This window comes from Ranitomeya variabilis, chromosome 2, assembly GCF_051348905.1.
Source record: "Ranitomeya variabilis isolate aRanVar5 chromosome 2, aRanVar5.hap1, whole genome shotgun sequence".
NCBI classification, from domain to species: domain Eukaryota; kingdom Metazoa; phylum Chordata; class Amphibia; order Anura; family Dendrobatidae; genus Ranitomeya; species Ranitomeya variabilis.
Window position 1 is genome coordinate 63,233,621 of NC_135233.1, and position 24,336 is coordinate 63,257,956.

The 24,336-nt window shown below is 42.0% G+C and overlaps 1 protein-coding gene across 1 annotated transcript; it reads right to left on the minus strand.

Annotated features, from left to right (window-relative positions):
- Positions 1–13,043: 13,043 nt before the first annotated feature.
- On the minus strand, positions 13,044–18,736 carry LOC143809086 (germ cell nuclear acidic protein-like). The gene is made up of 11 exons (XM_077292246.1): positions 18,599–18,736; positions 18,148–18,229; positions 17,623–17,665; positions 17,331–17,401; positions 17,116–17,235; positions 16,792–16,837; positions 16,205–16,346; positions 15,774–15,906; positions 15,147–15,354; positions 14,716–14,968; positions 13,044–13,417 (listed from the first exon to the last, which is right to left on the minus strand). Exons 1-10 carry the CDS (start codon positions 18,674–18,676, stop codon positions 14,884–14,886), a joined length of 1,008 nt encoding a protein of 335 aa, XP_077148361.1. The 5' UTR covers positions 18,677–18,736; the 3' UTR covers positions 13,044–13,417; positions 14,716–14,883.
- Between the last annotated feature and the right edge of the window lie 5,600 nt (positions 18,737–24,336).

Sequence of the window (24,336 nt, forward strand, 5' to 3'; positions counted from 1 at the left end):
GTTCCCCTGCTGTGCAGCCGGCATCGTGTCCTGCAAAAGCCACGCAGACACTTGCTCTTGTACCTTCTGCTCCCCATCCTGGTTCCAGTACCGTCAGCTGGTTCCGGGCAGAGCCTTTGGCTTAGGTGCCTCCCTCTGGGTATCCGAGTTCCACCAACGTCAGGTGGTCCTTGGTAGTGCTTTCAGGCACGGGTACCTCCTGCTTAGTAACCGGGTTCCAGTAACGTCAGCTGGTCCTCGGTAGTTCCATTGGCTCTTGGACCTTCGGCTACCCATCCGGGTTCCAGCACCGTCAGCTGGTTCTCGGCACTGTCTTTTGCTCTTGTACCTTCTGCTCCCCATCCTGGTTCCAGTACCGTCAGCTGGTTCCGGGCAGAGCCTTTGGCTTAGGTGCCTCCCTCTGGGTATCCGAGTTCCACCAACGTCAGGTGGTCCTTGGTAGTGCTTTCAGGCACGGGTACCTCCTGCTTAGTAACCGGGTTCCAGTAACGTCAGCTGGTCCTCGGTAGTTCCATTGGCTCTTGGACCTTCGGCTACCCATCCGGGTTCCAGCACCGTCAGCTGGTTCTCGGCATTTTCTCAGCCTTCTTGTACCTTCTGCTACATTTCCAAGTTCAAGAGACTAAACACGATGACCCGGAAGAACACCCCTAAGATGACGACGACACCAGAGACGACAACCACCGTGATGACGACGACCCTGGAGACGATGACCCTGAAGACCACCGTGATGACGACGACCCCGGAGACGACGACCCTGAAGACCACCCCGATGACGATGACCCGGGAGACGACGACCCTGGAGACGACGACCCTGGAGACGACGACGACCTGGAAGACCGAGAAGCAGAAGAACAAGAGGCTGCAGAACAAAGAGCAGAAGAACATTAAGCATAACACTAAATATCAGAGCAAAAAATATTATCTAAATTATAAGCAGAAGAAGACTAAGCAGTGTATGGGGGTGAGTCCGTTCCTCCTCGTGGTGCCCCTGGATAAAGCCTGATGCTGCAGGCCAAACTGAACGCGGACAAATGTAACTGTTTTGTGACAGGCAGAACGGAAGGTGTAATCTTCAAACTTTTATAGATAACAACTACGGGAATGCCTGTCACAAATAAGAATATGATGAAGAAGTAGAATATGATGAAGATAATAGTAAAATAAAAAGAATATGAACAATGTAACCCAAAAAATAATAGGTAGAAGATGAAGAAGAAGATGAATAAGGTGAAGAAGTTGATGTCAAAGAAGCTGATGATGAGGATAATGAAGAAGAAAGCGTGGGAGAAGAAAAAAAGAAGGTGAAGGGCGTTGAAGTAGTGAAACATCAATATGTGGCATAAAAAAAAAAAAAAAATTAACATAGTCAAATTCTTTCTAACGCCGAACGTCATCCAAAAAAAAAAAAATCCTGCTATTCTATTACATTGGGCTAAACCTCTGTGCCTTTAATGTCTCCGCCACGTCCCCCAATACATCCTACATTATTCTTAGTTGTTTTCCTTCATGTAGAATGAACCTACAAGTGTATAAAGGGTTTATTTTAATTCCGATATTTTCGTCCCATTGACTTGCATTGGGATCGGGTATCGGTATCGGATTGGATCCGATATTTTGACGGTATCGGCCGATACTTTCCGATACCGATACTTTCCGATATCGGAAAGTATCGCTCAACACTACTCGCCACACAAAAAGTTGCTACACGCATGTCGCCACACAAAACTCATCTCACAAAAGTCGCTACATGCATGTCGCCACACGCAACTCAACACACACAACTTGACACATGAAACTCGCCCTACAACACACACAAGTCTGGTATTATCCCTCAAAAATAATAATCTGATTAATAAGCAGACAAACTACAAGAGCAACAAATGTACCATATAGGAAATACGGCAGCTGTCAGTCACATGACCTGTCTATTATGTGTATGTGTGAGCTAATATATACTGCCAGGGGGGAGGGCTTCCTGTTGGCTGGGGATTTATCAGGCTGCCAATTTAGCTTACAAATACTGAGGTAAAAATACTGACCAAATAACGTGTGAACGAGGTCTAATACAGGAGGAGATGACATACAGGTACATACTATATAAAGGAGGAGATGACACACAGGTATATACTATATACAGGGGAGATGACACACACATATACTATGTACAGGGGAGATGACACACAGGTGTATACTATATACAGGAGGAGATGACACACAGGTATATACTATATACAGGTGAGATGATACACACATATACTATATACAGGGGAGATGACACACAGGTGTATACTATATACAGGAGGAGATGACATACAGGTACATACAAAATACAGGGGAGATGACAAACAGGTATATACTATATACAGGAGCAGATGACACACAGGTATATACTATATACAGGAGGAGATGACTTATAGGTATATACTATATACAGGAGGAGATGACATACAGGTATATACTATATACAGGAGGAGATGACATACAGGTATATACTATATACAGGAGGAGATGACACATATACTATATACAGGAGGAGATGACATACAGGTATGTACTATATAAAAGAGGAAATGACACATATGTATATAGAGGAGGAGATGACATACAGCAGGTATATACTATATACAGGGGAGATGACATACAGGTATATACTATATACAGGAGATGACATATACGTATATACTATATATAGGAGGAGATGACATAATGGTATATACTATATACAGAAGAGATGACCTACAGGTATATACTATATACAGGAGGAGATGACACATAGGTATATACAATATACAGGAGGAGATGACATACAGCAGGTATATACTATTTTCAGGGGAGATGACATACAGGTATATACTATATACAGGAGATGACATACAGGTGTATACTATATATAAAAGAGCTAAGCATGGGACTTATGAAGGTAATTGTTTGCACTAGAATTTTTTTAGGGGCTTCATAGCAAAAGGGATGAATACATATGTACATGACAAATTTTAACTATTTGATCCTATAAATTTAATTATTGCCTATATTTTTCTCACTTCACTTCGCCAACTTAGGGTACCGTCACACAGTGCAATTTTGATCGCTACGACGGCACGATCCGTGACGTCGCAGCGATCGTATGATTATCGCTCCAGCGTCGTAGACTGCGGTCACACGTTGCAATCACGGCGCTGGAGCGATGCCGAAGTCCCCGGGTAACCAGGGTAAACATCGGGTTACTAAGCGCAGGGCCGCGCTTAGTAACCCGATGTTTACCGTGGTTACCAGCGTAAAAGTAAAAAAAAACAAACCGTACATGCTCACCATCTGATGTCCGTCCGGTCCCTTGCCGTCCGCTTCCTGCTCTGACAGATCCGGCCGTACAGTGAGAGCAGAGCGCAGCGGTGACGTCACCGCTGTGATCTGCTCTCACTTTCCGGCCGGCAGACAGTCAGAGCGGGAAGCGGACGGCAAGGGACCGGACGGACATCAGATAGTGAGCATGTACGTTTTTTTTTTTTTTACTTTTACGCTGGTAACCACGGTAAACATCGGGTTACTAAGCGCGGCCCTGCGCTTAGTTACCCGATGTTTACCCTGGTTACCAGCGAACGCATCGCTGGATCGCTGTCACACACAACGATCCAGCGATGTCAGCGGGTGATCAAGCGACGAAAGAAAGTTCCAAACGATCTGCTACGACGTACGATTCTCAGCAGGATCCCTGATCACTGCTGCGTGTCAGACACTGCGATATCGTAACGATATCGCTAGAACGTCACGAATCGTACCGTCGTAGCGATCAAAATTGCACTGTGTGACGGTACCCTTAGACTATTTAGTGCTGATACATCACACACAAATCGGATTACAAACATATTTAAACACAGGTTGTAATGTAACAAAATAGGTAAAAAGCCATGGGAGGTGAATACTTTCACAAGCCACTGTATATAATGTTGCCACCTACACCCTTTTAATATTAAGTATTTCCCTTTTACCCATTGTCTTAACCCATGAGCATTATATGTTTTCTATCTTGTGTGTCACTGTTTTGGGGCAGGAAAAACTGAGCACTTGCTATGTCATCCACTGAGCGCTCCAGAGTACCTGATCTCCAGATGGGTGTGATGGAGGAGAAACTTGATTTACATACATACATTTCCTCTAGTTGGGCTCCGTTCTTCTCAGCCCTTATCTACATGCATGTCACTTGACAAATGGTAAGGCTTTTAATATTAGAGTTAGGACTGTTTCAGTTATGGTCACCGTGTCGTGGTGGGATGGCTTTCGCATTTTTTAATGAAAAACATGTTATCTAAATACCGTATATTATTTTCGTGCAGTATGCGGTTTATTTATTTACTGCAGGGTACTTTATCATTATGTTTCTGTCTTTGTTTTTTTCTATTTAGTGGCCAGCCAGTGTGAATGTGCGCTTACACCAGTTTATATTCCAGTTCATACCTTTTGGTTATTTTTCTGTCTGTCTCTTCATGTGCACATAAAGGTGTGGCCTGCCTTCTACAGATATAGTGACCATTTTTACTCCACATATTTTTTTTCAGTAATAAGGATGCAGTTGATGTTGCAGAGGGAAAAATGCATATATGCGAGGTTAGTGCCCAGCATTGTGCCAAGCTTGCTTGTGCTTCTGGAGCCACACTCCCCAAAAATTGTTAAATGGATTTTTCAATGAACAAAGTACCTTGTAATTAGATTTCTGCATTAGTACTGTGGAAACCCCCTATATTTCCATTGACAGATGATGTACTAGTGCCGGCTTGTTTTTTGTGGGTTGATTTGAAGATTTATAGGTACCATTTGGGGGTACACAACATTTTGCATCAATTTAAAACAATGTTCATTTTTATCTTGTGCCTTTACACTGAGCACTTAAATCGGGGTTTCCGTCTAAATCTGTGAAATACGTATTTCAGACACAACCCCTGACTGAACCATTAACTGTAGTGAAGCAGATGGAGACATTTGCGGGAACGAGTTCCCAAATAAAACATATTATTACATCTTATGTTGGGAATGGGCTAAGTGGTCTAGTCATCCACACCTGCAGACAAGCCACACTCCTGCTTCCTGTACTTACAGTACCTACTAAGACTAGTTTCACACTAATTTCCCAATATATCAAGACCAACGTTGTTCACACCGGTCTTGATGGGCTGGAGTCAGACGCTCCTAATTCATAAGGAGATGTATGCCTCTTCATAAATCAGGAGCACCAGAGAGTGTTGTATACCTATATGTACACCTTGCCACAAATTCTATTCCAGTCCCTGCTGGAGTAAGATTTGTGGAGTAGAGAACGTTTCAGCTCTTCATGAATTTTACAAGTAGCAGCTGCCAGGCCCCCGTCCCCCTCACTTTGTCAGAATTGGGCAAAAATGGTGTGAGTACGTCAAAAGTCACATAATTTTAGTGCCTATCACCAGTTCCACCAAAATTATGCGAATTTTTAAAGCGTTTTATGTCAAAATACGGACGTGAAAGTTTTGATGAATTGGCCTCTTATTTTCAGACTTCTTTGCTGTCTCCATCAGGGACTTCTGTCTGAAGCCCGGAAAAATGGGATTCAGATTTAACCTCAATTGAGTATAATATGGCAAAGTCCACAGTTTCCAGTTTAGAATACATTTGCCCTTTTTTCTGTTGGTGTCTGATTTTTTTCATTCCGGACACAATAAGGCACAAGACTAAGCAATTGAGCATAATATCAGACTTACAAAGTTGTAAACTTTGGACTTCATTTGTCTCATTAAACTGATCTGAGTTCCCTCCGAATCCCATTTTTCTGCACTTTAGAATGATCCAATGATGGATACAGTAAAGGAATCTGAAACGTGGCATGAAACTAGCCTTATATTATGTAGGAGCAGCCCACAAATACGATTCTTTCAGCTGTAAGCGACGACAAAGACATGCTATCTACATAGAAAAGTGTTTATCATGTTTTAAAGCGCTCACTTCAAGATAATTTGAATAAATTATAAATACGCTGGAAATAAAATTACAATATAAATTCCGCCTCTTCTGATTGACATTCACGAAGCACTGAGGATGATGAGGGGCTTTACTGCTACATTCAGATTAGACGACATTCTACGATACTGTGGTTACAGTAAATAAACAATGAACTTAGCAGATTAGAGGTTTCAGCGATTTGCTGATTGATTTTCCAGTGAAGCATTTTGCAACAACGTATTAATGGAAAATAAAAGCTGAGGAATAAAACCACATATATTAAAATCCAAATTGATATTGGGCCAATGTGTAGTAAAGGTTTATGTATTGTCAAAAGACTGTATTTGCACAATAATCTTCTCTATGTACCTGTTATAAGACACTATTGTTTTTTCGGCAGTTCAGGCGCTAGAACTTGTTGGCTTCCTGTACTGAATAGTGTTGTGATCTTGGCTGGAGTAATATACCCAATAATTCTGCCAAATCATTCTTTTGTCTGCCACAATCCATGTTTCACAATATCTATGTCCTGGTCTTTTGTGATTGTTATCAATACTTTTACTTACTATATGACATAAAACAACAATAAACATGCATTGATCAGCCATAACAATAAAGCCACAGGTGACATGAATGATTGATTAAAGGGTATTTGTCAGCAGGTTTTTGCTATTGAATCTGAAAGCAGCTTGATTCCAGGAATATGTCACTTACTTAGCAGCATGATGTAGTTTCAATGCAATCAGTGTTTTATAAGCAGCAAATTATCACCACAGGACTAGATGTCATGTGCCAGGTAGTCCAGCCAATCAGGAGTGTGGATGGGGTTATACACAGGTCATTCTGACCACTGCAGCACAGCAGAGAAAACAAGGATTCTATCAAAACTGCACCAAGCTGCCCAGTAAGTGACATATTTCTATAATCAGGCTCTCTGTCCCTATATCATGTTGAGAGATTCCGTTTAACTTGTGTAGGCGATGTAAATATGTTTTTGTTCCCTCTTCTCCCCAACCCCTTTAAGAATGCAAATATTATTAATGTGCACGGTGGTACTGCTACACATAAAGTGTATTACCACTGTGTACAAGTGCATTGTTATACCTTCCATATATTGCTCTGTATATTTAGGTAATGCCATTGTTTGCTGTCCACATATAGTTTATAGGGAAAGTTTGTCCCCGGGCCCAGTATAGTGATAGGGGCGTAGTGCCCATAGTTGGCCATTAGAGGGGGGCACTGTAGTATATAGCTAAAGTAGGAGGGGGCACAGTGGAATAAGAATAGATAAGCTTTCTGGTTTTACTCATTCGGGGCCTGGGTGCCCGTGCAGCTCACAGGGCTGCCTGGCCAGAAGTCACTGTGCCCCACAACATTAAAGAAAGGGGCCCACAGAACAGTTACACTATAGGTTCCTCTAGGAGGAAGAAGCATGGAAGCACTGCGGATGCAGCTGATAGAAATCTGTCCCTACAAAGAGAGAAGTCTGGTCAGCACAGGTAGTACACACAAGATGTGGCAGATCTTTGCCTGGGCGGCAGTTCTTAGAACCGGAGTGAAGCGGTGTAGGACTCCCCCATGTGAGGCAAGAATTCCGGATGGAATAAATTCTGCGGGACCGGAAGATACGGTCCAACCCGGGGCTGAGTATAGAGCAGGAAAGGACAGAGAACAGAAAGAAAGGAAGAAACCAACTGTGATACTTGAAGTACCTGTATTTGAACAAACTGTGCTAAGCAAAAGAGTTAACATTGAAGTTAAGCTGGAATGTGTCTCCTTTATTGAGGAACCGTCTGTGAGGAGTACATCCCCGTACCAGGCTAGTCCAGATGGTGCAGAGAGCCAGCTACAAGGAACTGCAACAGAGAGATGTGATCGTATGCAGGAGGGGGTCCAGGGAGTGATACAGGGATTTCTGTCGGCCATGGCTCCCCCCTCCTACACTTGTACAAAAGTGCTTGTCAATGGATGAGCTACATAAGGCAGCAAGTGAACATTTAGTTATTGGGTTTGATGCTCTGGAAGCAAACATAATGAGCAAGAGTTAAAAGCTGAGCAACTTTGACAGGGACAAAAGTATGACAGCCTGGTGATTGGTCAAAGCTTCTCAAAATTGGCAGATCTTGTAGGCTATTTCTGGTGTGTAGAGGTAAGTATCTATGAAATGTGGTCTAAAGAAAGATAACTGGTGAACCAGTAATAGGTTAGAATGGTATCTAAAGCTTTCTTATGATGGAGAGTAGATTATAAAAGTAAATACTTTATTAAAGTAGTTAGACATTTAGTATGACATTCATGGTTAGAGGTAATCAGCAGATTGAAGTTAATAAAGAAGACAAGTACGCCTTATACTGAGCGTGTGTCTGAAGGAGGACATTTCTGAGATAGCAAGCCTACAACAGGAACTGTATTAGTGACAGTCTGGATTTTTATAAAACATCTAGTAGACCCTAGAGAACCGACATCCAGCAGGAGAGCTCAGCTGCAGTGGTTCCTGCCAGTAGAGCAGTGGGTTTTTGGGGACCCTAGACAGCTATTGAAGTGGACGTGAAAAAAGATTAGACACGCCAGGCTTGGCTCAGGCATCACACAGAACTGGCTATGGTCAGTGACGATTTGGAGCAGAATTTAGTATCCGAGTCATACATGCCGTATTGCTGAAACGTTAGCAAGTAAAATGTAACCATATGAAACTAATATGTATGTGACTCATTGTAAAAAGCTGTAAGAGTTAGGTTTTATGCCTGCTACCTTTCATACACATGTTCCATCAGTAATGTTCACTTTATTGCTGTGTAATGGATTGGGTACTTCCTTGCAAATACTTCACATCAGTGGTTTCAATTACATCTAAGGGTATGTGGCCTCAGAATGCAACATCGGCAGCAAATAGCATTACGATTGTAGACATAGCATTCAATTGTGGACAAAAATCCACAATTGAACACATTCATTGTTTTGTAGTCTCAATCAGTGAGAAAGTAGGAAGCACACACATTTCCATACTTACCACCATTACTGATGGTAGTATGTGGATGCTTAGGCTACACCCCCCAGTCCCATCAGGAAGGTACCTACCAACTTGGACCCAGGAACTCAGATTGCTGAGTCTCCCACTGATTGCCAAAATTCTCCATTTGAGTGGAACAGTGGTCGACCAAATATACTGCTGTTCTATTAAATCTCCATAGAACTTCCATCGATCTAAAACTTGTGGGTTGGTGCAGGGAGATATTTGGCATTCATGCTGTCCTTGACATTTCGAGTGGTCATTCTCCCTACTGGTAAGTCAGATTCTGGATATGTGCACACAATGCATTTTTGTGGCAGATGCAAAGGGGTTAACAGAAGTGTGGGATGCATTCTTTAGGAGTCTTCCACTTGGATGCCGCTCATAACTTTATTTAATACTTTGATACAATTTAAATAAAAACCAGGCATCCAAGATGTCAGAAAAAATTACCGAAAATATTAAAAAAAAGACACTTCGAAACAAAACACACCAGCATATCCAGAAGCATCTCCTCCTAAAAAATAAAGCTGTTATATGCCCATTCAGTAAGAGGGTATATTTCTTTTAGATAGTAGATAAAGCACCCATACAAATTAAACTAACTTCCTCCGAATCTGCCAATATTTATTGGTTTGGTGAATAGTTTAATGTGTATTGGTGTTTTTGATTGATGATATAGGTTGAGATTTGGGCGGCACGGTGGGCCTTGCAGCGCTGGAGTCCTGGGTTCAAACCCCACTAAGAATGACATCTGCAAAGAGTTTGTATGTTCTTTCTGTGTTTGCGTGGGTTTCCTCCAGGCACTCCGGGTTTCCTCCCACATTCCAAAGACATACTGATAGGGAATTTAGATTGTGAGCCCCATCGGGGACAGTCATGATAATGTGTGCAACCTGTAAGGCGCTGCGGAATATGTTAGCACTATATAAAATTAAAGATTATTATTATTATTATAGATAAAGATCTGGTATGTCGGATTTCAGATAGCAGATGCTTTTGTTCTTTAATAGATAAGCAACTACAGATTTCTAACAACGGTTCTCTCATAGAAAACACAAGAGTGTTCTGCAGACTTAAGCGACATGGCTGCTGGCCGAACAGTCGGACAACTGTCTAAAGTGTATGAGGGTTTAAGTCAAACTCGTGTTCAGTTGCCATATATGTTTATATGAGTATAAAGCTACTACATCTAAATTACTACAGTATCAGAACTACCATCAGAACATGCATGCATCCTCAAACCACCAGGAATACATCACCAGAACGATCATCATTACGTGAATACAGCATCACAATCATCATCAGTACATGACTATGCAGGATCAACAGAACCATCATCAGTACATGAATGCAGTCTCAGAACCACCAACAAGACATGAAAAGATCAAGCTTAATATAGAAATCATTTGCAATGTCAGGTCATCGCCTAGCATAAAAAATTGCCGACCACTGTACTGAATAGACACAGGCAGTGGCATTATTAAACATTTAAAAGAAGCTTAACGTTTTGGAGGCATCTTATATGTTTTAGGCCCTTTATTTCTGAGCATATTAATATGAGTCTCAGCCGTGATACCCTCATTATTTGCTCAAAAGACTTCTTGTTTCCAACCATTTAGTTACTCTCTAATGTGCATTTACATTGGACAATAATTGAGAATTGAATATAATAAAATCAACAAATGTTGGAGTTGAAAGGGACCTCCAGGGTTATTGTGTCCAACCTGCTCAATGCAGAATTCACTAAACCATCTCAGAAAGGTATCTGTCCAGACTCTATTTAAAGACTTCCAGCTGTCATGGCGCTCACATGATGCAGTGTGGCAATTTGCTTGGCCGATAGACTGCTATTGATGAGCTGGATGATGCTGTTTCTCTTTTTTTGGGAAATCTTCTTCATGGCTGCTCCTCGATTTCACCCCAGAATCAACCTAATAACACTGAGCTATTAGGGAAAGTGGGTACCAGTTGTATTTTGCAGTATACAGGAAGAAAAAAGATTTTTCCACCACCAGGAGCAAAACAGTATCAATGCAGTGACATGACAAGGCATAAGTAATCATATGCTAAATAGTTGCAAGTCATATTTATGTATGAGATAGCCAAATTGATTGTCTATAAAATGATGTATGTCTCACGATCCGAGCAGTAGTAGAAGAGGAGATATGAAGCCTGAAAGTCAAAAGTTCAACACATTGTTACCCTTTTGCTCGTCAGTGTAAGCCTCCTCTTGGCCTTTTTTATTTGCAAGCTAAACATTTCCAGATCTTTTAACTGTTCCTTGTAGAATATTGGTCTATCTAAACAGGCTGTCAATCACATGATGCATGAGAAAAACATTTGTTCGTTGAGTGAAATGATATCGATGTTCTCAGCAGCCGTTCATCCTGTCTAAACATGTTCTGCTGAGAACAATGCTTTTCTAAACACTCAGATTGATCATGTTAATTATTGTTCTATGTACATGAAGGTGCAATTAGCCTGTCTAAACAAGCTATGAAACGAATGTTGATCGGCTTCATGCAACCGGTCGGCGGTCTTTTAAAAGCTCTAATTCTCCAGTGTGAATGTACCCTGAGCGACCCATGCTGCCCACTCACCATACTGATCACCAGTACTGCCCCACTCGCTATACGGAATCCCGCCATGATGTCCCACTTTCCATAAGAAATGTCTCATGCTGCCCCAGTAGCCATATTGAGGCCAATGCTGCCCTTTCTCCTTAATGAGCTACACATGCTGCCCCTTCTCCAAACAGAGCCCTACATGCTGTCCCTTCTCAATACTGAGCCCCCCATGCTGCCCTTTCCATACTGAGCCCCACACAATGCCTCTTTTCCATACTGAGTCTGCACATTACCCCACTCTCCATACTGAGCCCCTATGTTCTACATATTGAGCCCACCAATCAATCCTCTCTCCATACTGAGTCCTCATGTTGATACTTCTCCATACTGAGCCCCTATTGCTGCCCTTCTCCATACCCTGCTGCCATTCTGCACCTCACCATAATGCACATGCCATGCAGTTGGAGCGCCAGGGCCATGGGGTACTCAAACCGTGTCTGATGGTCTTTAAAGGGGTGGTCACGATGGCAGCGACACGGTCCATGGCCCTGGGTATCCAAGTAAAAGGGAAAGGACTTTAAAGGGGATGTTAAATAGTTTGTTTATGACGCCACATGTGGTATTCGGCCAGGGATGTCCAACACTGCTCTTTATACGGAGTCCATCCCCCACACTGTTATCCTTCCAATTTGTCTCTCGCACTATTCAGTTTCATGTTTGGGGCATGGTTAATTAAAATCCATTATTTATTGGTTGCAATTAAAACTTGGTCATACAATGGTATTTTTTGTGCACTGTTTTAATCGCAACCAATAAAAAATGGATTTTAACTATTGATAATTCACACTTGAAGCTGGACTAGATGAGCTGACCTTCTTTTGCACCACAAGTTGCTCTAACCCCCGGTCTACAGTAAAACGCCCATTAATTTCCAGTCTACAGTAAAAGCCCTCTCAGTTTTCAACTCTACACGCTTACCTGCTCCCGATGCTTCTCCTTCTGTGTGGCGCTCTTCAGTGACTTCTGCAGTTTGAAGAGGTGACCTCAACATGCTACAGCAATATCATCAGTGTGAGTACAATGCCACACATTAGGGCAGGGAGCTTATTGGAGCTCCTCTGACCCCGGTAGTGCCATCACGCACAGTGGTTTGTATTCGTGTCTTACATCCTGGTGCAGCTTCCCGTAACCCGTCTCCCTAGGCATCGGACATCCAGTGCCTGGTGACAAGTACGGGCCTGGAAAGGTGATAATAACTTCTTTTTACCAAAATACCTCATTAGTTAAAACAGAAAAGAAAGCAAGTTCCCTTTGTAATTATTAGTGACTGCGTTATCAGATTGTCTAACAGATTTCCTTTGACTTCTCTCACTTACCAGGCAGTGCCAGACATGGTGTCAGGCAAATTCTGCATCTCAGCAATCTGAGGAAGGCACCTGGACACAGCTGAAGGAAATAAGGAGATCTGGAATATATATATTTCTTTTGTTTTTGTTTGTGGTTTGAGTAATGAAGGAGATTATATTTTTATATGGTACAGAAGGGTTTATGTATAGAATATATTTTGAGTTAACTTTCTTTGGTCTTCTGTATTTTTTTGCTTAATTTTTAATTTTATGAAATGTTCTCAGCACACTCTTCCTCTTCTACTGCAGTAGGCCAATGGTTGGTATAATTCTGCTCTTCCAGGCTTTATGAGGACTCTGGCAGATAGCAGCTCTCCATTAGGATGTACACTCACAGGAGTTGTCAGCATAGTCTCTGCTTGGAGATGTCACGTCGTCCACCATGTTCATAGCCTTCGGAAAAACATGCAGGCCGTGGACAGGATTCTTATTTTTAGATGAAGAGGTGCATCCTTGATCATATTCTGTGAATGTGGATAATAGGAATGATTTGTTAACACAATCAACTTTTTACAGAAAAAGTTAAGAAAAATTGATATTTCCTTTGCTCGCTTATTATTTCTTTTAATATTGTAATCTTAATCCGCCATATGTGATTCCTGAGATGAACTGGCATCTGACGATTGTATAAATATTGTGCACTTTATACTGTCACTATACAACTTTACCATAAAAATCTGCCATCCTTTCTAATGTGAGTATGTAAGACATTGTTTCCCGACATGTACTGGACACTGACTATTGTATGAATGTTGTGTATATTGTTACTATGCAATTTATAGAACATACTACCGTATTTTCCGGCGTATAAGACGACTTTTTAACCCCCGAAAATCTTCTTAAAAGTCGGGGGTCGTCTTATACGCCGGGAATCGACTTGTACGCCGGTGTATATGGTGGGTGGGGAGGGGGAGTGATCCTGATGACGAGGGGGCGTCTCACAGGAAAGTGAGTAATCCCCATTACCTTATCCTAGCGGTGCAGCGTGGGGGTGTCAGTGCTGGGAGCGGCGGCGGCTGCTGTGTTCTGGTGCGGCGGCTCCTCTTCTGTGTGGGGCCTCTGTGCTGTGAGGTGGCGGCGGCAGCGGCGTATCTTTATCCAGTTGGGGCTCCTCCGGCATCTCCTTAGCCCTGGAGGCCCCGCCGCAACTCCATCGGTGCAATGTGGTGGCCTCCGGGAAAATGGCCGCTGCTCAGATTCAGATCTCGTGTCCCGAGATTTCGGGACGAGATCTGAATCTGAGCAGCGGCCATTTTCCCGGAGGCCACCGCATCGCACCTATTGAGCTGCCTCCGGGAAAATGGCCGCTGCATTGCACCGATGGAGTTGCGGCGGGGCCTCCAGGGCTAAGGAGATGCCGGAGGAGCCCCAACTGGATAAAGATATGCCGCCGCCACCGCCACCGCACAGCACAGAGGCCCCACACAGAAGAGGAGCCGCCGCACCAGAGCACAGCAGCCGCCGCACCAGAGCACAGCAGCCGCCGCCGCCGCCACTCCCAGCACTGAGACCCCCACGCTGCACCGCTACGATAAGGTAATGGGGGATACTCACTTTCCTGTGAGACGCCCCCTCGTCATCAGGATCACTCCCCCCCCCCCCCCCCAAAAGGCACATATTCACCGGCCCTATAAGACGACATAGGGTGTATAAGAAGACCCCCGACTTTTAAGAAGATTTTATATTTTAACTGGTAAAGTTGGGGGGTCGTCTTATACGCCCAGTCGTCTTATACGCCGGAAAATACGGTATATATACTTACATTTGATAACGGAAGCAATAAATCGCTTCTGCTTGGTAATACGGCCAGGATTACGGTTCTGCAGGTTTTGTTGGATTTTTCCAGATTCAGGTGTAATATCTGGAGTGCAGGTCTACCTGAGGTGTGGATGGAGTTATGATCTCAAGGAGATGGACAGTCCTCGGGATCTTAGGTGGTATTTTGAATGAGAAGACTGCCCCCACATTTACGGCAAAATGTCTTCTCTTCTCTGATTTTTGTGAAGCGCCCGACTCTATGGAGACAGAAAAAACATGGATTATCAGACAAGAAAGGGCAGAAATATTAGTTATTAGAGGGAGGACATGGATAATTCATGGAAAATTAGATCTCAGTCTTCAGTGATCTTCTGATCTCATATTAGATGAATTAATGTAGTTTCTTTATAATTATATAATAAAATATCTCCTTACCTGTATCCACACCCTGCACACACGTAGTTATACGTGTAATTGATGTCATACGCGTGATACATGCTCACTGGTGGTAGTTCAGGGTGAGCAGAGATGACCATTTCAGTATAGGATAGCCAGAGTGGACCATGGCCATCGTTTTGCATGCCATCAATGTGCCAGCAGGCGGCATGGCACAATTCATGTGCCAATGTGTCTCTAAGGCGCTCTAAAGATAGAAAATATACAATTAGTATAACTTATAAAGATACTTTACATGACAAGTGCCAATATGCTACACCATAGTTTAGGGAAGACTCAAGAGACTTATGCCCTGGAGCTTTGGAAATTTCACCAACTATATGACCTGAAGGATCTCCATCACCCCGGCTGACTATTCTGATCCATCAACCCAGTAATTCCTAGTTACATCCCTGGAAGTCACTATTTATGTGTGTTTTATGCATTGTTCACCTCCAGATTCCCCACAATTAAGGAAAAAGGGTCCTTGATGGCGTTTCAATGATCCAATCCAGTTAAGAACTATGAAAGCTATGAAAGTTGCAATAATTTCAGTCTGGTCCTAACAATCTGTTAATTCCATCAAAATACCACATTGTTGCCATATGATTGTCATATCAAACTTACCTGCGGAGTCACACACTTTATCCGACAGTTCAATAGTGGAATATTGATCATTATCCTTCCAGATGTTATAACAGAATGCAGATGTGGCCCTCAGTCTTTTACTCCACTTAAATTGTATTTTATCTTCAGGAAGCTAAAGATGAGAAATGAAGAAATAAAATACATTATATAGTAATTCAATAAAAGAAAGTTGAAAACGCAGTCCCTTCTAGGACACTACGATATGGAGGTATAACTTGTGACTACTGGTCCTAATGACTCCCGTAGGCACCAGGGCCCGGGGGTGACTGCTACCTCCGCACCTCTATAACTCTTTACACAGAGGAATAGTAAAGGTTATCGATGATTTATTACAAAGAAGTTTACATGAAGAGATACAGATAGCACAATATAGATGATAGATGTACAACCTGGGGATAATAATATTTTACCTCGTTCCCAAACACGGTGCGATTGTACAGCTTGAACAGCCGCGTCGCCAACTCATGCTTGGTCTTTTGGAAATCTTTCACATATGGAGATGTGGGGCATGTGATATCCTGTATAAAGCAGCCTTCGATGGTACAAATAGGCCTAGAAGAACGGAAGATCATACATGAAGCCTTAGATGATATCTCAGAACATTCCTTTCCCCTACAATTTAGAAGGGATTTCCCATTTAGGGATCCAGTCACCCCAGTGGTAGAAGGTCAGGGGCACATATACAATAGGAGCAGCCAGCAATTAGCTATGAGTCCGGGCAGGTGGAGGAATCATCACTGAAATAAATATCCCAAAATGCCAATGTAAGAACCCAATATCATTGATATATGAGCGCGGGTGGAAGGATTCATTGGGATGTCAGGAGTTACACAGGGAGGAGAGGGGGACTAACTAAACCCTGACATGGATTGGGGGTGCAAATAAAGGGATGCAATAGTGCTGGATTTTGTGAACTGAGCAGATGGCTGAGGATGTCCACCAGTAGGGTGCACCACTTATTGGTTTACAGTATATCCTATAATTTTATAGAACTTACTGCTCTTCCGAGGTGGAACTCTCCAGGTATCCGGATAATTCTGTATCTGGAAGGAAACATAGAGCAGTGAAAATCTTTTCATCTTTGGTAATTATTACATTAGGCATCTGTATAATATTCTTAGAGAGGAGCAAAATCTGCAGTCCTTGATTGAAAGGGAGTGAGGAGGCACCAGATATTCATGGCCACTACTCTAAGCGTGATGGCTGGGACCACTTGTTGGCTATCAGGTCAAGACGCATCTGTCTATTGTTAGATTATATTTAGGTGAAATATATGTAATCTGTATAGATTGTGAAATAATCCACAGTTTTGGACACTGACCACTGAATGGAGATGTTGGTTCCATTATTATGCAGTCATCATCATCGCTGTCACTAACGATCACTGGAGATGCGCACTGTTCAGGGACAATGGCAGCTTCATTATCAGAAGTCCTGAGTCCTGTGAATAACATAGAACATAAATTGGATCAATGGAATATGTCCCTTACCAAAAACCTAGGATGTGTCTAGAAAACACAGCTAATTACTCCTTACGTTTGTGAGATGATGCTTCCTCGCCACTAGAATAATCATCATCATCAGATATGACAATGACATTGGTGGAACTGTAAAAAGAAATATAGAATTATGAATCAGTTGGGAAAATTCTAATATTAAAACTCAATGAAATTATGGATGAAATTACAGATAAAAATGAATCAGATAAAATAATCCAGAGCCCAGGAACCACCAGAGTCTTATATGACGCTGGGATGAAGGACACTCAATAGAAATGTCTCCCAATGGGACCTGAGCTCAGCGTTGGAGAAGATGTGATCCATCCTACCTGCAGATGTCATTGCTGCACGATGGTAAAGATGGAATTATATCTGAGGAAGAAAAGGAAAAGGAATATAGTAGATGGTTATTATATGTAACAGCAATATTAGACAATTACAGATATCTTCCAGGACGTGAAGATTGGAGACTATACTTAGGATAGACTTTTAAAAATTTGTGTGGGTCTTTTCAAAAGAATGAAGGGGCGAACGAATGGGCCACAGTGCAACTGCAAAAGTCATCATGGTACCCTTCATTGGTTACAACCCAGTCCCAATGGGTGCGCTGCAGTACCAGAAATGGCTGCCCAAAGGTCAACACTGAGGTTACAATGTTAGAAGCTCTGACCCCTATTGATTAAACACTGATAGCTTTTCATAATAGGCCATTCATGTTTAAGTCACACACAACACATTAAAAAAAATAATTACAGAGGCAGGAAACCCTACAATCCCGAGCTAAGCTGCTCTTATAAACCCACTATATCCGGGGCACATATCAGCAGAGACCAGATTGTATCGGGGATCAGTACCTGGGTCTCTAGGTTTTATCCCAGTATTGAATTCTGCTTCCTCTTGATGGTCCGGAAGTTTCAATTTTTTTTTAGGATGGGACTAGAAAAACAGAAGAAATATAAGACTTTAAATGTCACATAAATCATCAGAAATATCAGTAAGGGTATGAAAATAACAGACGGGGCCAGTTCTGGTTTTCACAAGGGCACATGAGTGAACAGATCCGGGGGGCAGGGACATTTTATTCTTATATTAATAATTGTAAAAATTGTTAGCAACAGTCTAGTAAGATGGATACAAACTCTTGTCATTTTTTTAAAATTGCTGGTTATTTACCCAATACCCAAAAAGGAATATTTTCTTCATTATCAGCTATTAAGAAGCCAACAATCAGCAGTATTGATCACATAAACCATTAGACCATAGATTGGTTATATATGAGAATAATGTACAGAAGTGACGGCTCACCTGATGGTAATCCTCATCACTGCTGTCCTCTGAATCAGACAGAACGATAATACGCTTGAAACGCTTTTTGTTCGCCATGTTTTAAATCACAGATTACCACAAATCTTCTCTCTCCAACGCCTTCAACAACCCTCAACGGAATCAGGCGTTACACGGCATCTAGTACTGTCCGCATATTGTGACATCACCAGCCATGGAACATTGTCGCTGTGACGTCATCACAGACACCATTAGAAGCAGCCATATATGTATAGATAGGAGGCCGCATCTGTACTCACACATAGTTATTCTAATAACGTGGAGTAATAACAGGATGATTATTGTGAATGAGATGTGTTTGTGAAAAGTGTTGTTTAGCACTGCTGAAAAAAGCCTAGATTTATCAAATCTTTCTGCATATGACACACAGGCATACAGGACTTTGGGACAAGTATTTTACTTTGTATATCACAGGAACAATGGCCCAGGCAGGACTCGACTATAATAAAAACAGTGGTAGAGATGCCATGCACCCTGACAGGGCAGCAGCGTTCCTCCGCCCCGATCTTCTGTTATTGGAGCAGCAGAGTACAATATGTGCTTTAATTCGAAAAACTTTAAAAAAATTCAGTTCTTAGTTTTTATTACATAATTGGTGAAAAAACATATGAAAGCAAAATAGCATATTAACAGAAGTTTGGGAGCTTCATTCCTTATCAAAAATCTGCTTGAACACTTTCAGGTCTGAGACATTTTCCATAATCTCATAGCATGAAAGGGTAGACTGATGAGGAAAGTAATGATTATGACTGCTAAATTCTGCAGCATTAGCTCTGCTAGCCTATCTGGTCCAATCCAACAGAACAGCTTGATACATACTGTTCTGTGTAACCCAAGAGTGTGTACATGCTGAACCGTATTCACCACTGAAAGTGCCTGCAATGGCCTTTGGAATGTAGGAAGAAACCGGAGAACCGGGAGGAAACTCATGCAAGTAGGGAAGAACATAGAAACTCCTTGCAGATGTTCCTTGGTCAGGGTTTTACAGGTATTTAATATTCATAAAAGGTAACAATGCCAATAGCTCAGCTTATCTCTAATCTTAGCACACATGCATCTCATTGGCTAAAGTTAATTCTGAAGAGTCTAGGAACGGTTCTACTGTTAGTTTTGTTTCTTCATTATTTCTGAGTTGACAGTTCCAAAAACTGCTTATTTCAACACATGCACACAGACTCAAACTCCATTCCGGAAAGGAGAAAATGCATGACGAATATCAAAAATGGTGTCAGGATAGATAAACATAAATCCTGCTCTCACAAACTCATGACCCCAGCGCTGCAAAGCTCCGGTGCTAACCACTGAACCACCACACTGCCCATATTTATGGAAGATGCATTGATGCTTTATTGGCAACAGGAAATAAAGTATTACTTTAATTTCCATTCTATCCAAAGGATCCTACAAATTCTGAAGGCCACTATGTATATTATGGGTAGTAATATGATCTTTATGTTGCCTAAACATTCTAATTCTAATGTATACAAAAATGTCAATTTCCAAAATCAGAAATACCTGGGAAAACCCTAAAAACCTATATAACCTCTCTCATACCCATTTTGTGGTCCCATTCACGGGATTGTCCTGGAAAAATTGCAACTTTTTGCAAGTATGATTCAATTACTTAAACTTTTCTAGATATTACTTTGTGGTTTGTGAATTAGAACAGTCTTGTCCTCTTCTGAATTGCAATGTCTAGACAATACTCTGTGAGCCAAAGAATCTGGACTCCGATGGATACGTTGTAGGAAACTATCAAAGAGGTTTGTGCAGCTACTGCCGCTGTACGTAGTTCAGGGCGAACCCGAGACTGAATCCACTTTCAGGTCAGAATCCTGAAAATGTAACTGTAGTGTTCTCATTCACCGACCGCAAACTAGCATCTAAAAAAAAAAGTGAAATCGAAAGTGTATAAGAAAGTTATAGAAGTTTTTATTCATGCATTGAATATGTAAGGTAAGGGTAATTTATGGAGACACTGACCATGTTGGAAGAGGTACCCATCACAGGGATAACACAAAATAATGCAGATGGACAAGGATCAGTTCAAGAAAATTTTACTCGCTGGGTGGCAACGAGCTTGATGGTTACAGAGGTTTTTAAGAGGTCCCAGGTTTCACCAGAAATGGATAATTAATATATACAAAAACATGAAAAGATCATGTACCCTGTTTGTAATCCTGTTGCCTGCTGACATTAAAAGATAATTGTCTCAGGAATTTAGTATCCGAGTCATACATGCCGTATTGCTGAAACTTTAACAAGTAAAATGTAACCATGTGAAACTAATATTAATGTGGCTCAGTGTAAAAAGATGTAAGAGTCAGGTTTTATACCTGCTACCTTTCATACACATGTTCCATCAGTAATGTTCACTTTATTGCTGTGTAACGGATTGGGTCCTTCATTGCAAATACTTCACATCAGTGGTTTCAGATACTTCTAAGAGTATGTGGCCTCAGAATGCAACATCGGCAGCAAATAACATCACACACACTGTCAAAAGAACTGGTGTTTAGAGTCACGACAGAATACCTCAACCCGTGTGACCCTCACACTTCAACTCATGTAATTGTAATTGATGTTATAGGTGTGATACATGGTCACTGGTCATAGCACAGATTGAACACAGGAGATCTTTTTGAGTGATGAAAATCCACAATTGAACACATGCATTGTTTTTTACTCTCCATCAGTGAGAAAGTAGGAAGCACACACACTACGCCCCCAGTCCCATCAGGAAGGTACCTACCAACTTGGATCCAGGAACTCAGATCGCTGAGTCTCCCACTGATTGCCAAAATTCTCCTTTTGAGTGGAACAGTAGTTGATCAAATATACTACTGTTCTATTAAATCTCCATAGAACTTTCATCAATCAAAAAATTGTGGGTAGGTGCAGGGCGATATTTGGCATTCATGCTGTCTTTGACATTTCGAGTGGTCATGTTCCCTACTGGTAAGTCAGATTCTAGATATGTGCACACAATGCCTTTATGTGGCAGATGCAAAAGGGGTTAACAGAAGTGTGGGATGCATTCTTCAGGAGTCTTCCACTAGGAAGCTGTTCACTACTTTATTTAATACTTTATTTAATACAATTGAAAGAAAAACCGGGCAATCAAGATGTCAGAAAAAATTACCGAAAATATTAAAAAAAAGACATTTCAAAACAAAACTCACCAGCATATCCAGAAGCATCTCCTCTAGTGATGAGCGAACATGCTCGCCACTACTCGTTACTCGCCCGAGTATCACTATGCTCGGTGTACTCGGCGAGCACCGAGCATTTCCGGGATTATTCGGCGGCAACCGGTGTCTCCACGCAGCATTTTTGGCAGACTTTAGAGACCCAATCACGCTGCAGGGATTGTCTGCCAGGCCATGAAACGCCGCAGCCATCTTTGTTGTGGTCGTGCAGTGATTGCCTTGGCCGCACAGTATCATCCCGAGTATAAGAGACCTAACGCCGCTCTGCTCGGATTCAGTGAGAGTAGGGAGAGCTGCTGCCGAGATAGGGTCAGAATCGTGGTTTTTATGGTTAGTGTAGGTCTGCAACTGTTAAATCCACAACTCCTGAGAAACCAACAGTCCTTTTTAGGGCTAATTCGTGGGTCCCGATATTGCAGCGCCAGATAGGCAGGGCACGGCATATCCACATCAGTGCAAGGCCTGCAGGCACTGTATGTGCGTACATAGCGTCCACTGCATCTCTCCCAAAGCTCCATAACTGTCTGCTGCTGCAGCTTCTTTACTATATACAGTACAGACCAAAAATTTGGACACACCTCATTTAAAGATTTTTCTGTATTTTCATGACTATGAAAATTGTACATTCACACTGAAGGCATCAAAACTATGAATTAACACATGTGGAATTATATACTTAACAAAAAAGTGTGAAACAACTGAAAATATGTCTTATATTCTAGGTTCTTCAAAGTAGCCACCTTTTGCTTTGATCACTACTTTGTACACTCTTGGCATTCTCTTCATGATCTTCAAGAGGTAGTTACCGGGAATGGTCTTCCAACAATCTTGAAGGAGTTCACAGAGATGCTTATCACTTGTTGGCCCTTTTGCCTTCACTCAGCGGTCCAGCTCACCCCAAACCATCTCGATTGGGTTCATGTCTGGTGACTGTGAAGGACAGGTCATCTGGCGTAGCACCCCATCACTCTCCTTCTTGGACAAATAGCCCTTACACAGCCTGGAGGTGTGTTTGGGGTCATTGTCCTGTTGAAAAATGAATGATGGTCCAACTAAATGCAAATCGGATGGAATAGCATGCCGCTGCAAGATGCTGTGGTTGCCATGCTGGTTCAGTATGCCTTCAATTTTGAATAAATCCCCAACAGTGTCACCAGCAAAGCACCCCCACACCATCACACCTCCTCCTCCATGCTTCACGGTGGGAACCAAGCATGTAGAGTCCATCTGTTCACCTTTTCTGCATCGCACAAAGAAATGGTGGTTGGAACCAAAGATCTCAAATTTGGACTCATCAGACCGAAGCACAGATTTCCACTGGTCTAATGTCCATTCCTTGTGTTCTTTAGCCCAAACAAGTCTCTTCTGCTTGTTGCCTGTCCTTAGCGGTGGTTTCCTAGCAGCTATTTTACCATGAAGGCCTGCTGCACAAAGTCTCCTCTTAACAGTTGTTGTAGAGATGTGTCTGCTGCTAGAACTCTGTTTGGCATTGACCTGGTCTCTAATCTGAGCTGCTGTTAACCTGCGATTTCTGAGGCTGGTGACTCGGATAAACTTATCCTCAGAAGCAGAGGTGACTCTTGGTCTTCCTTTCCTGGGGTGTTCCTCATGTGAGCCAGTTTCTTTGTAACGCTTGATGGTTTTTGTCACTGCACTTGGAGACACTTTCAAAGTTTGCCCAATTTTTCGGACTGACTGACCTTCATTTCTTAAAGTAATGATCGCCACTCATTTTTCTTTACTTAGAATTTGTATTAGGGCAAGAAAAAAGCAGCTAACAGTCTATTCAGTAGGACTATCAGCTGTGTATCCACCAGACTTCTGCACAACTCAACTGATGGTCCCAACCCCATTTATAAGGCAAGAAATCCCACTTATTAAACCTGACAGGTCACACCTGTGAATTGAAAACCATTCCCGGTGACTACCTCTTGAAACTCATCAAGAGAATGCCAAGAGTGTGCAAAGCAGTCATCAAAGCAAAAGGTGGCTACTTTGAAGAACCTAGAATATAAGACATAATTTCAGTTGTTTCACACTTTTTTGTTAAGTATATAATTCCACATGTGTTAATTCATAGTTTTGATGCCTTCAGTGTGAATGTACAATTTTCATAGTAATGAAAATACAGAAAAATCTTTAAATGAGAAGGTGTGTCCACACTTTTGGTCTGTACTGTACATAGCTGCAGTTTTTTTTTCTCCCAAAAATTAATCCCCCCCAAAAAAATATACGCTCTGTTCTGTCAGACAGAGGCCTGTTTAAAAACCATAGTTTTTCAGGCATACGTAGCATAGTTGTGTGTGCTAGCCTTGTTCTACTAATTTGTTTGTGTGTTTTAAATTCACCAAAAAAGGCCTCATATATCTGCGTGCTCCAAGCTGGGCATATTAGGCCGTTTTGCCACTATTGTTGCTTTCTGTTACTCTAATTATATACAGCACTATTTGGCATTTTTTTAAAAAACAGACCACATATTTGCCAGAGTGG

What these genes read in the sequence shown, in the direction of transcription:
- LOC143809086 (XM_077292246.1), bottom strand. Translation starts at nt 18,676, where the DNA reads ATGGCGAACAAAAAGCGTTTCAAGCGTATTATCGTTCTGTCTGATTCA. An exon ending in AGTTCCACCTCGGAAGAGCA is followed by an intron (nt 16,347 to 16,791) that starts GTAAGTTCTATA and finishes CCGTTCTTCTAG; the next exon opens with GCCTATTTGTACCATCGAAG. An exon ending in TAAAGTGTGTGACTCCGCAG is followed by an intron (nt 15,355 to 15,773) that starts GTAAGTTTGATA and finishes TTCTATCTTTAG; the next exon opens with AGCGCCTTAGAGACACATTG.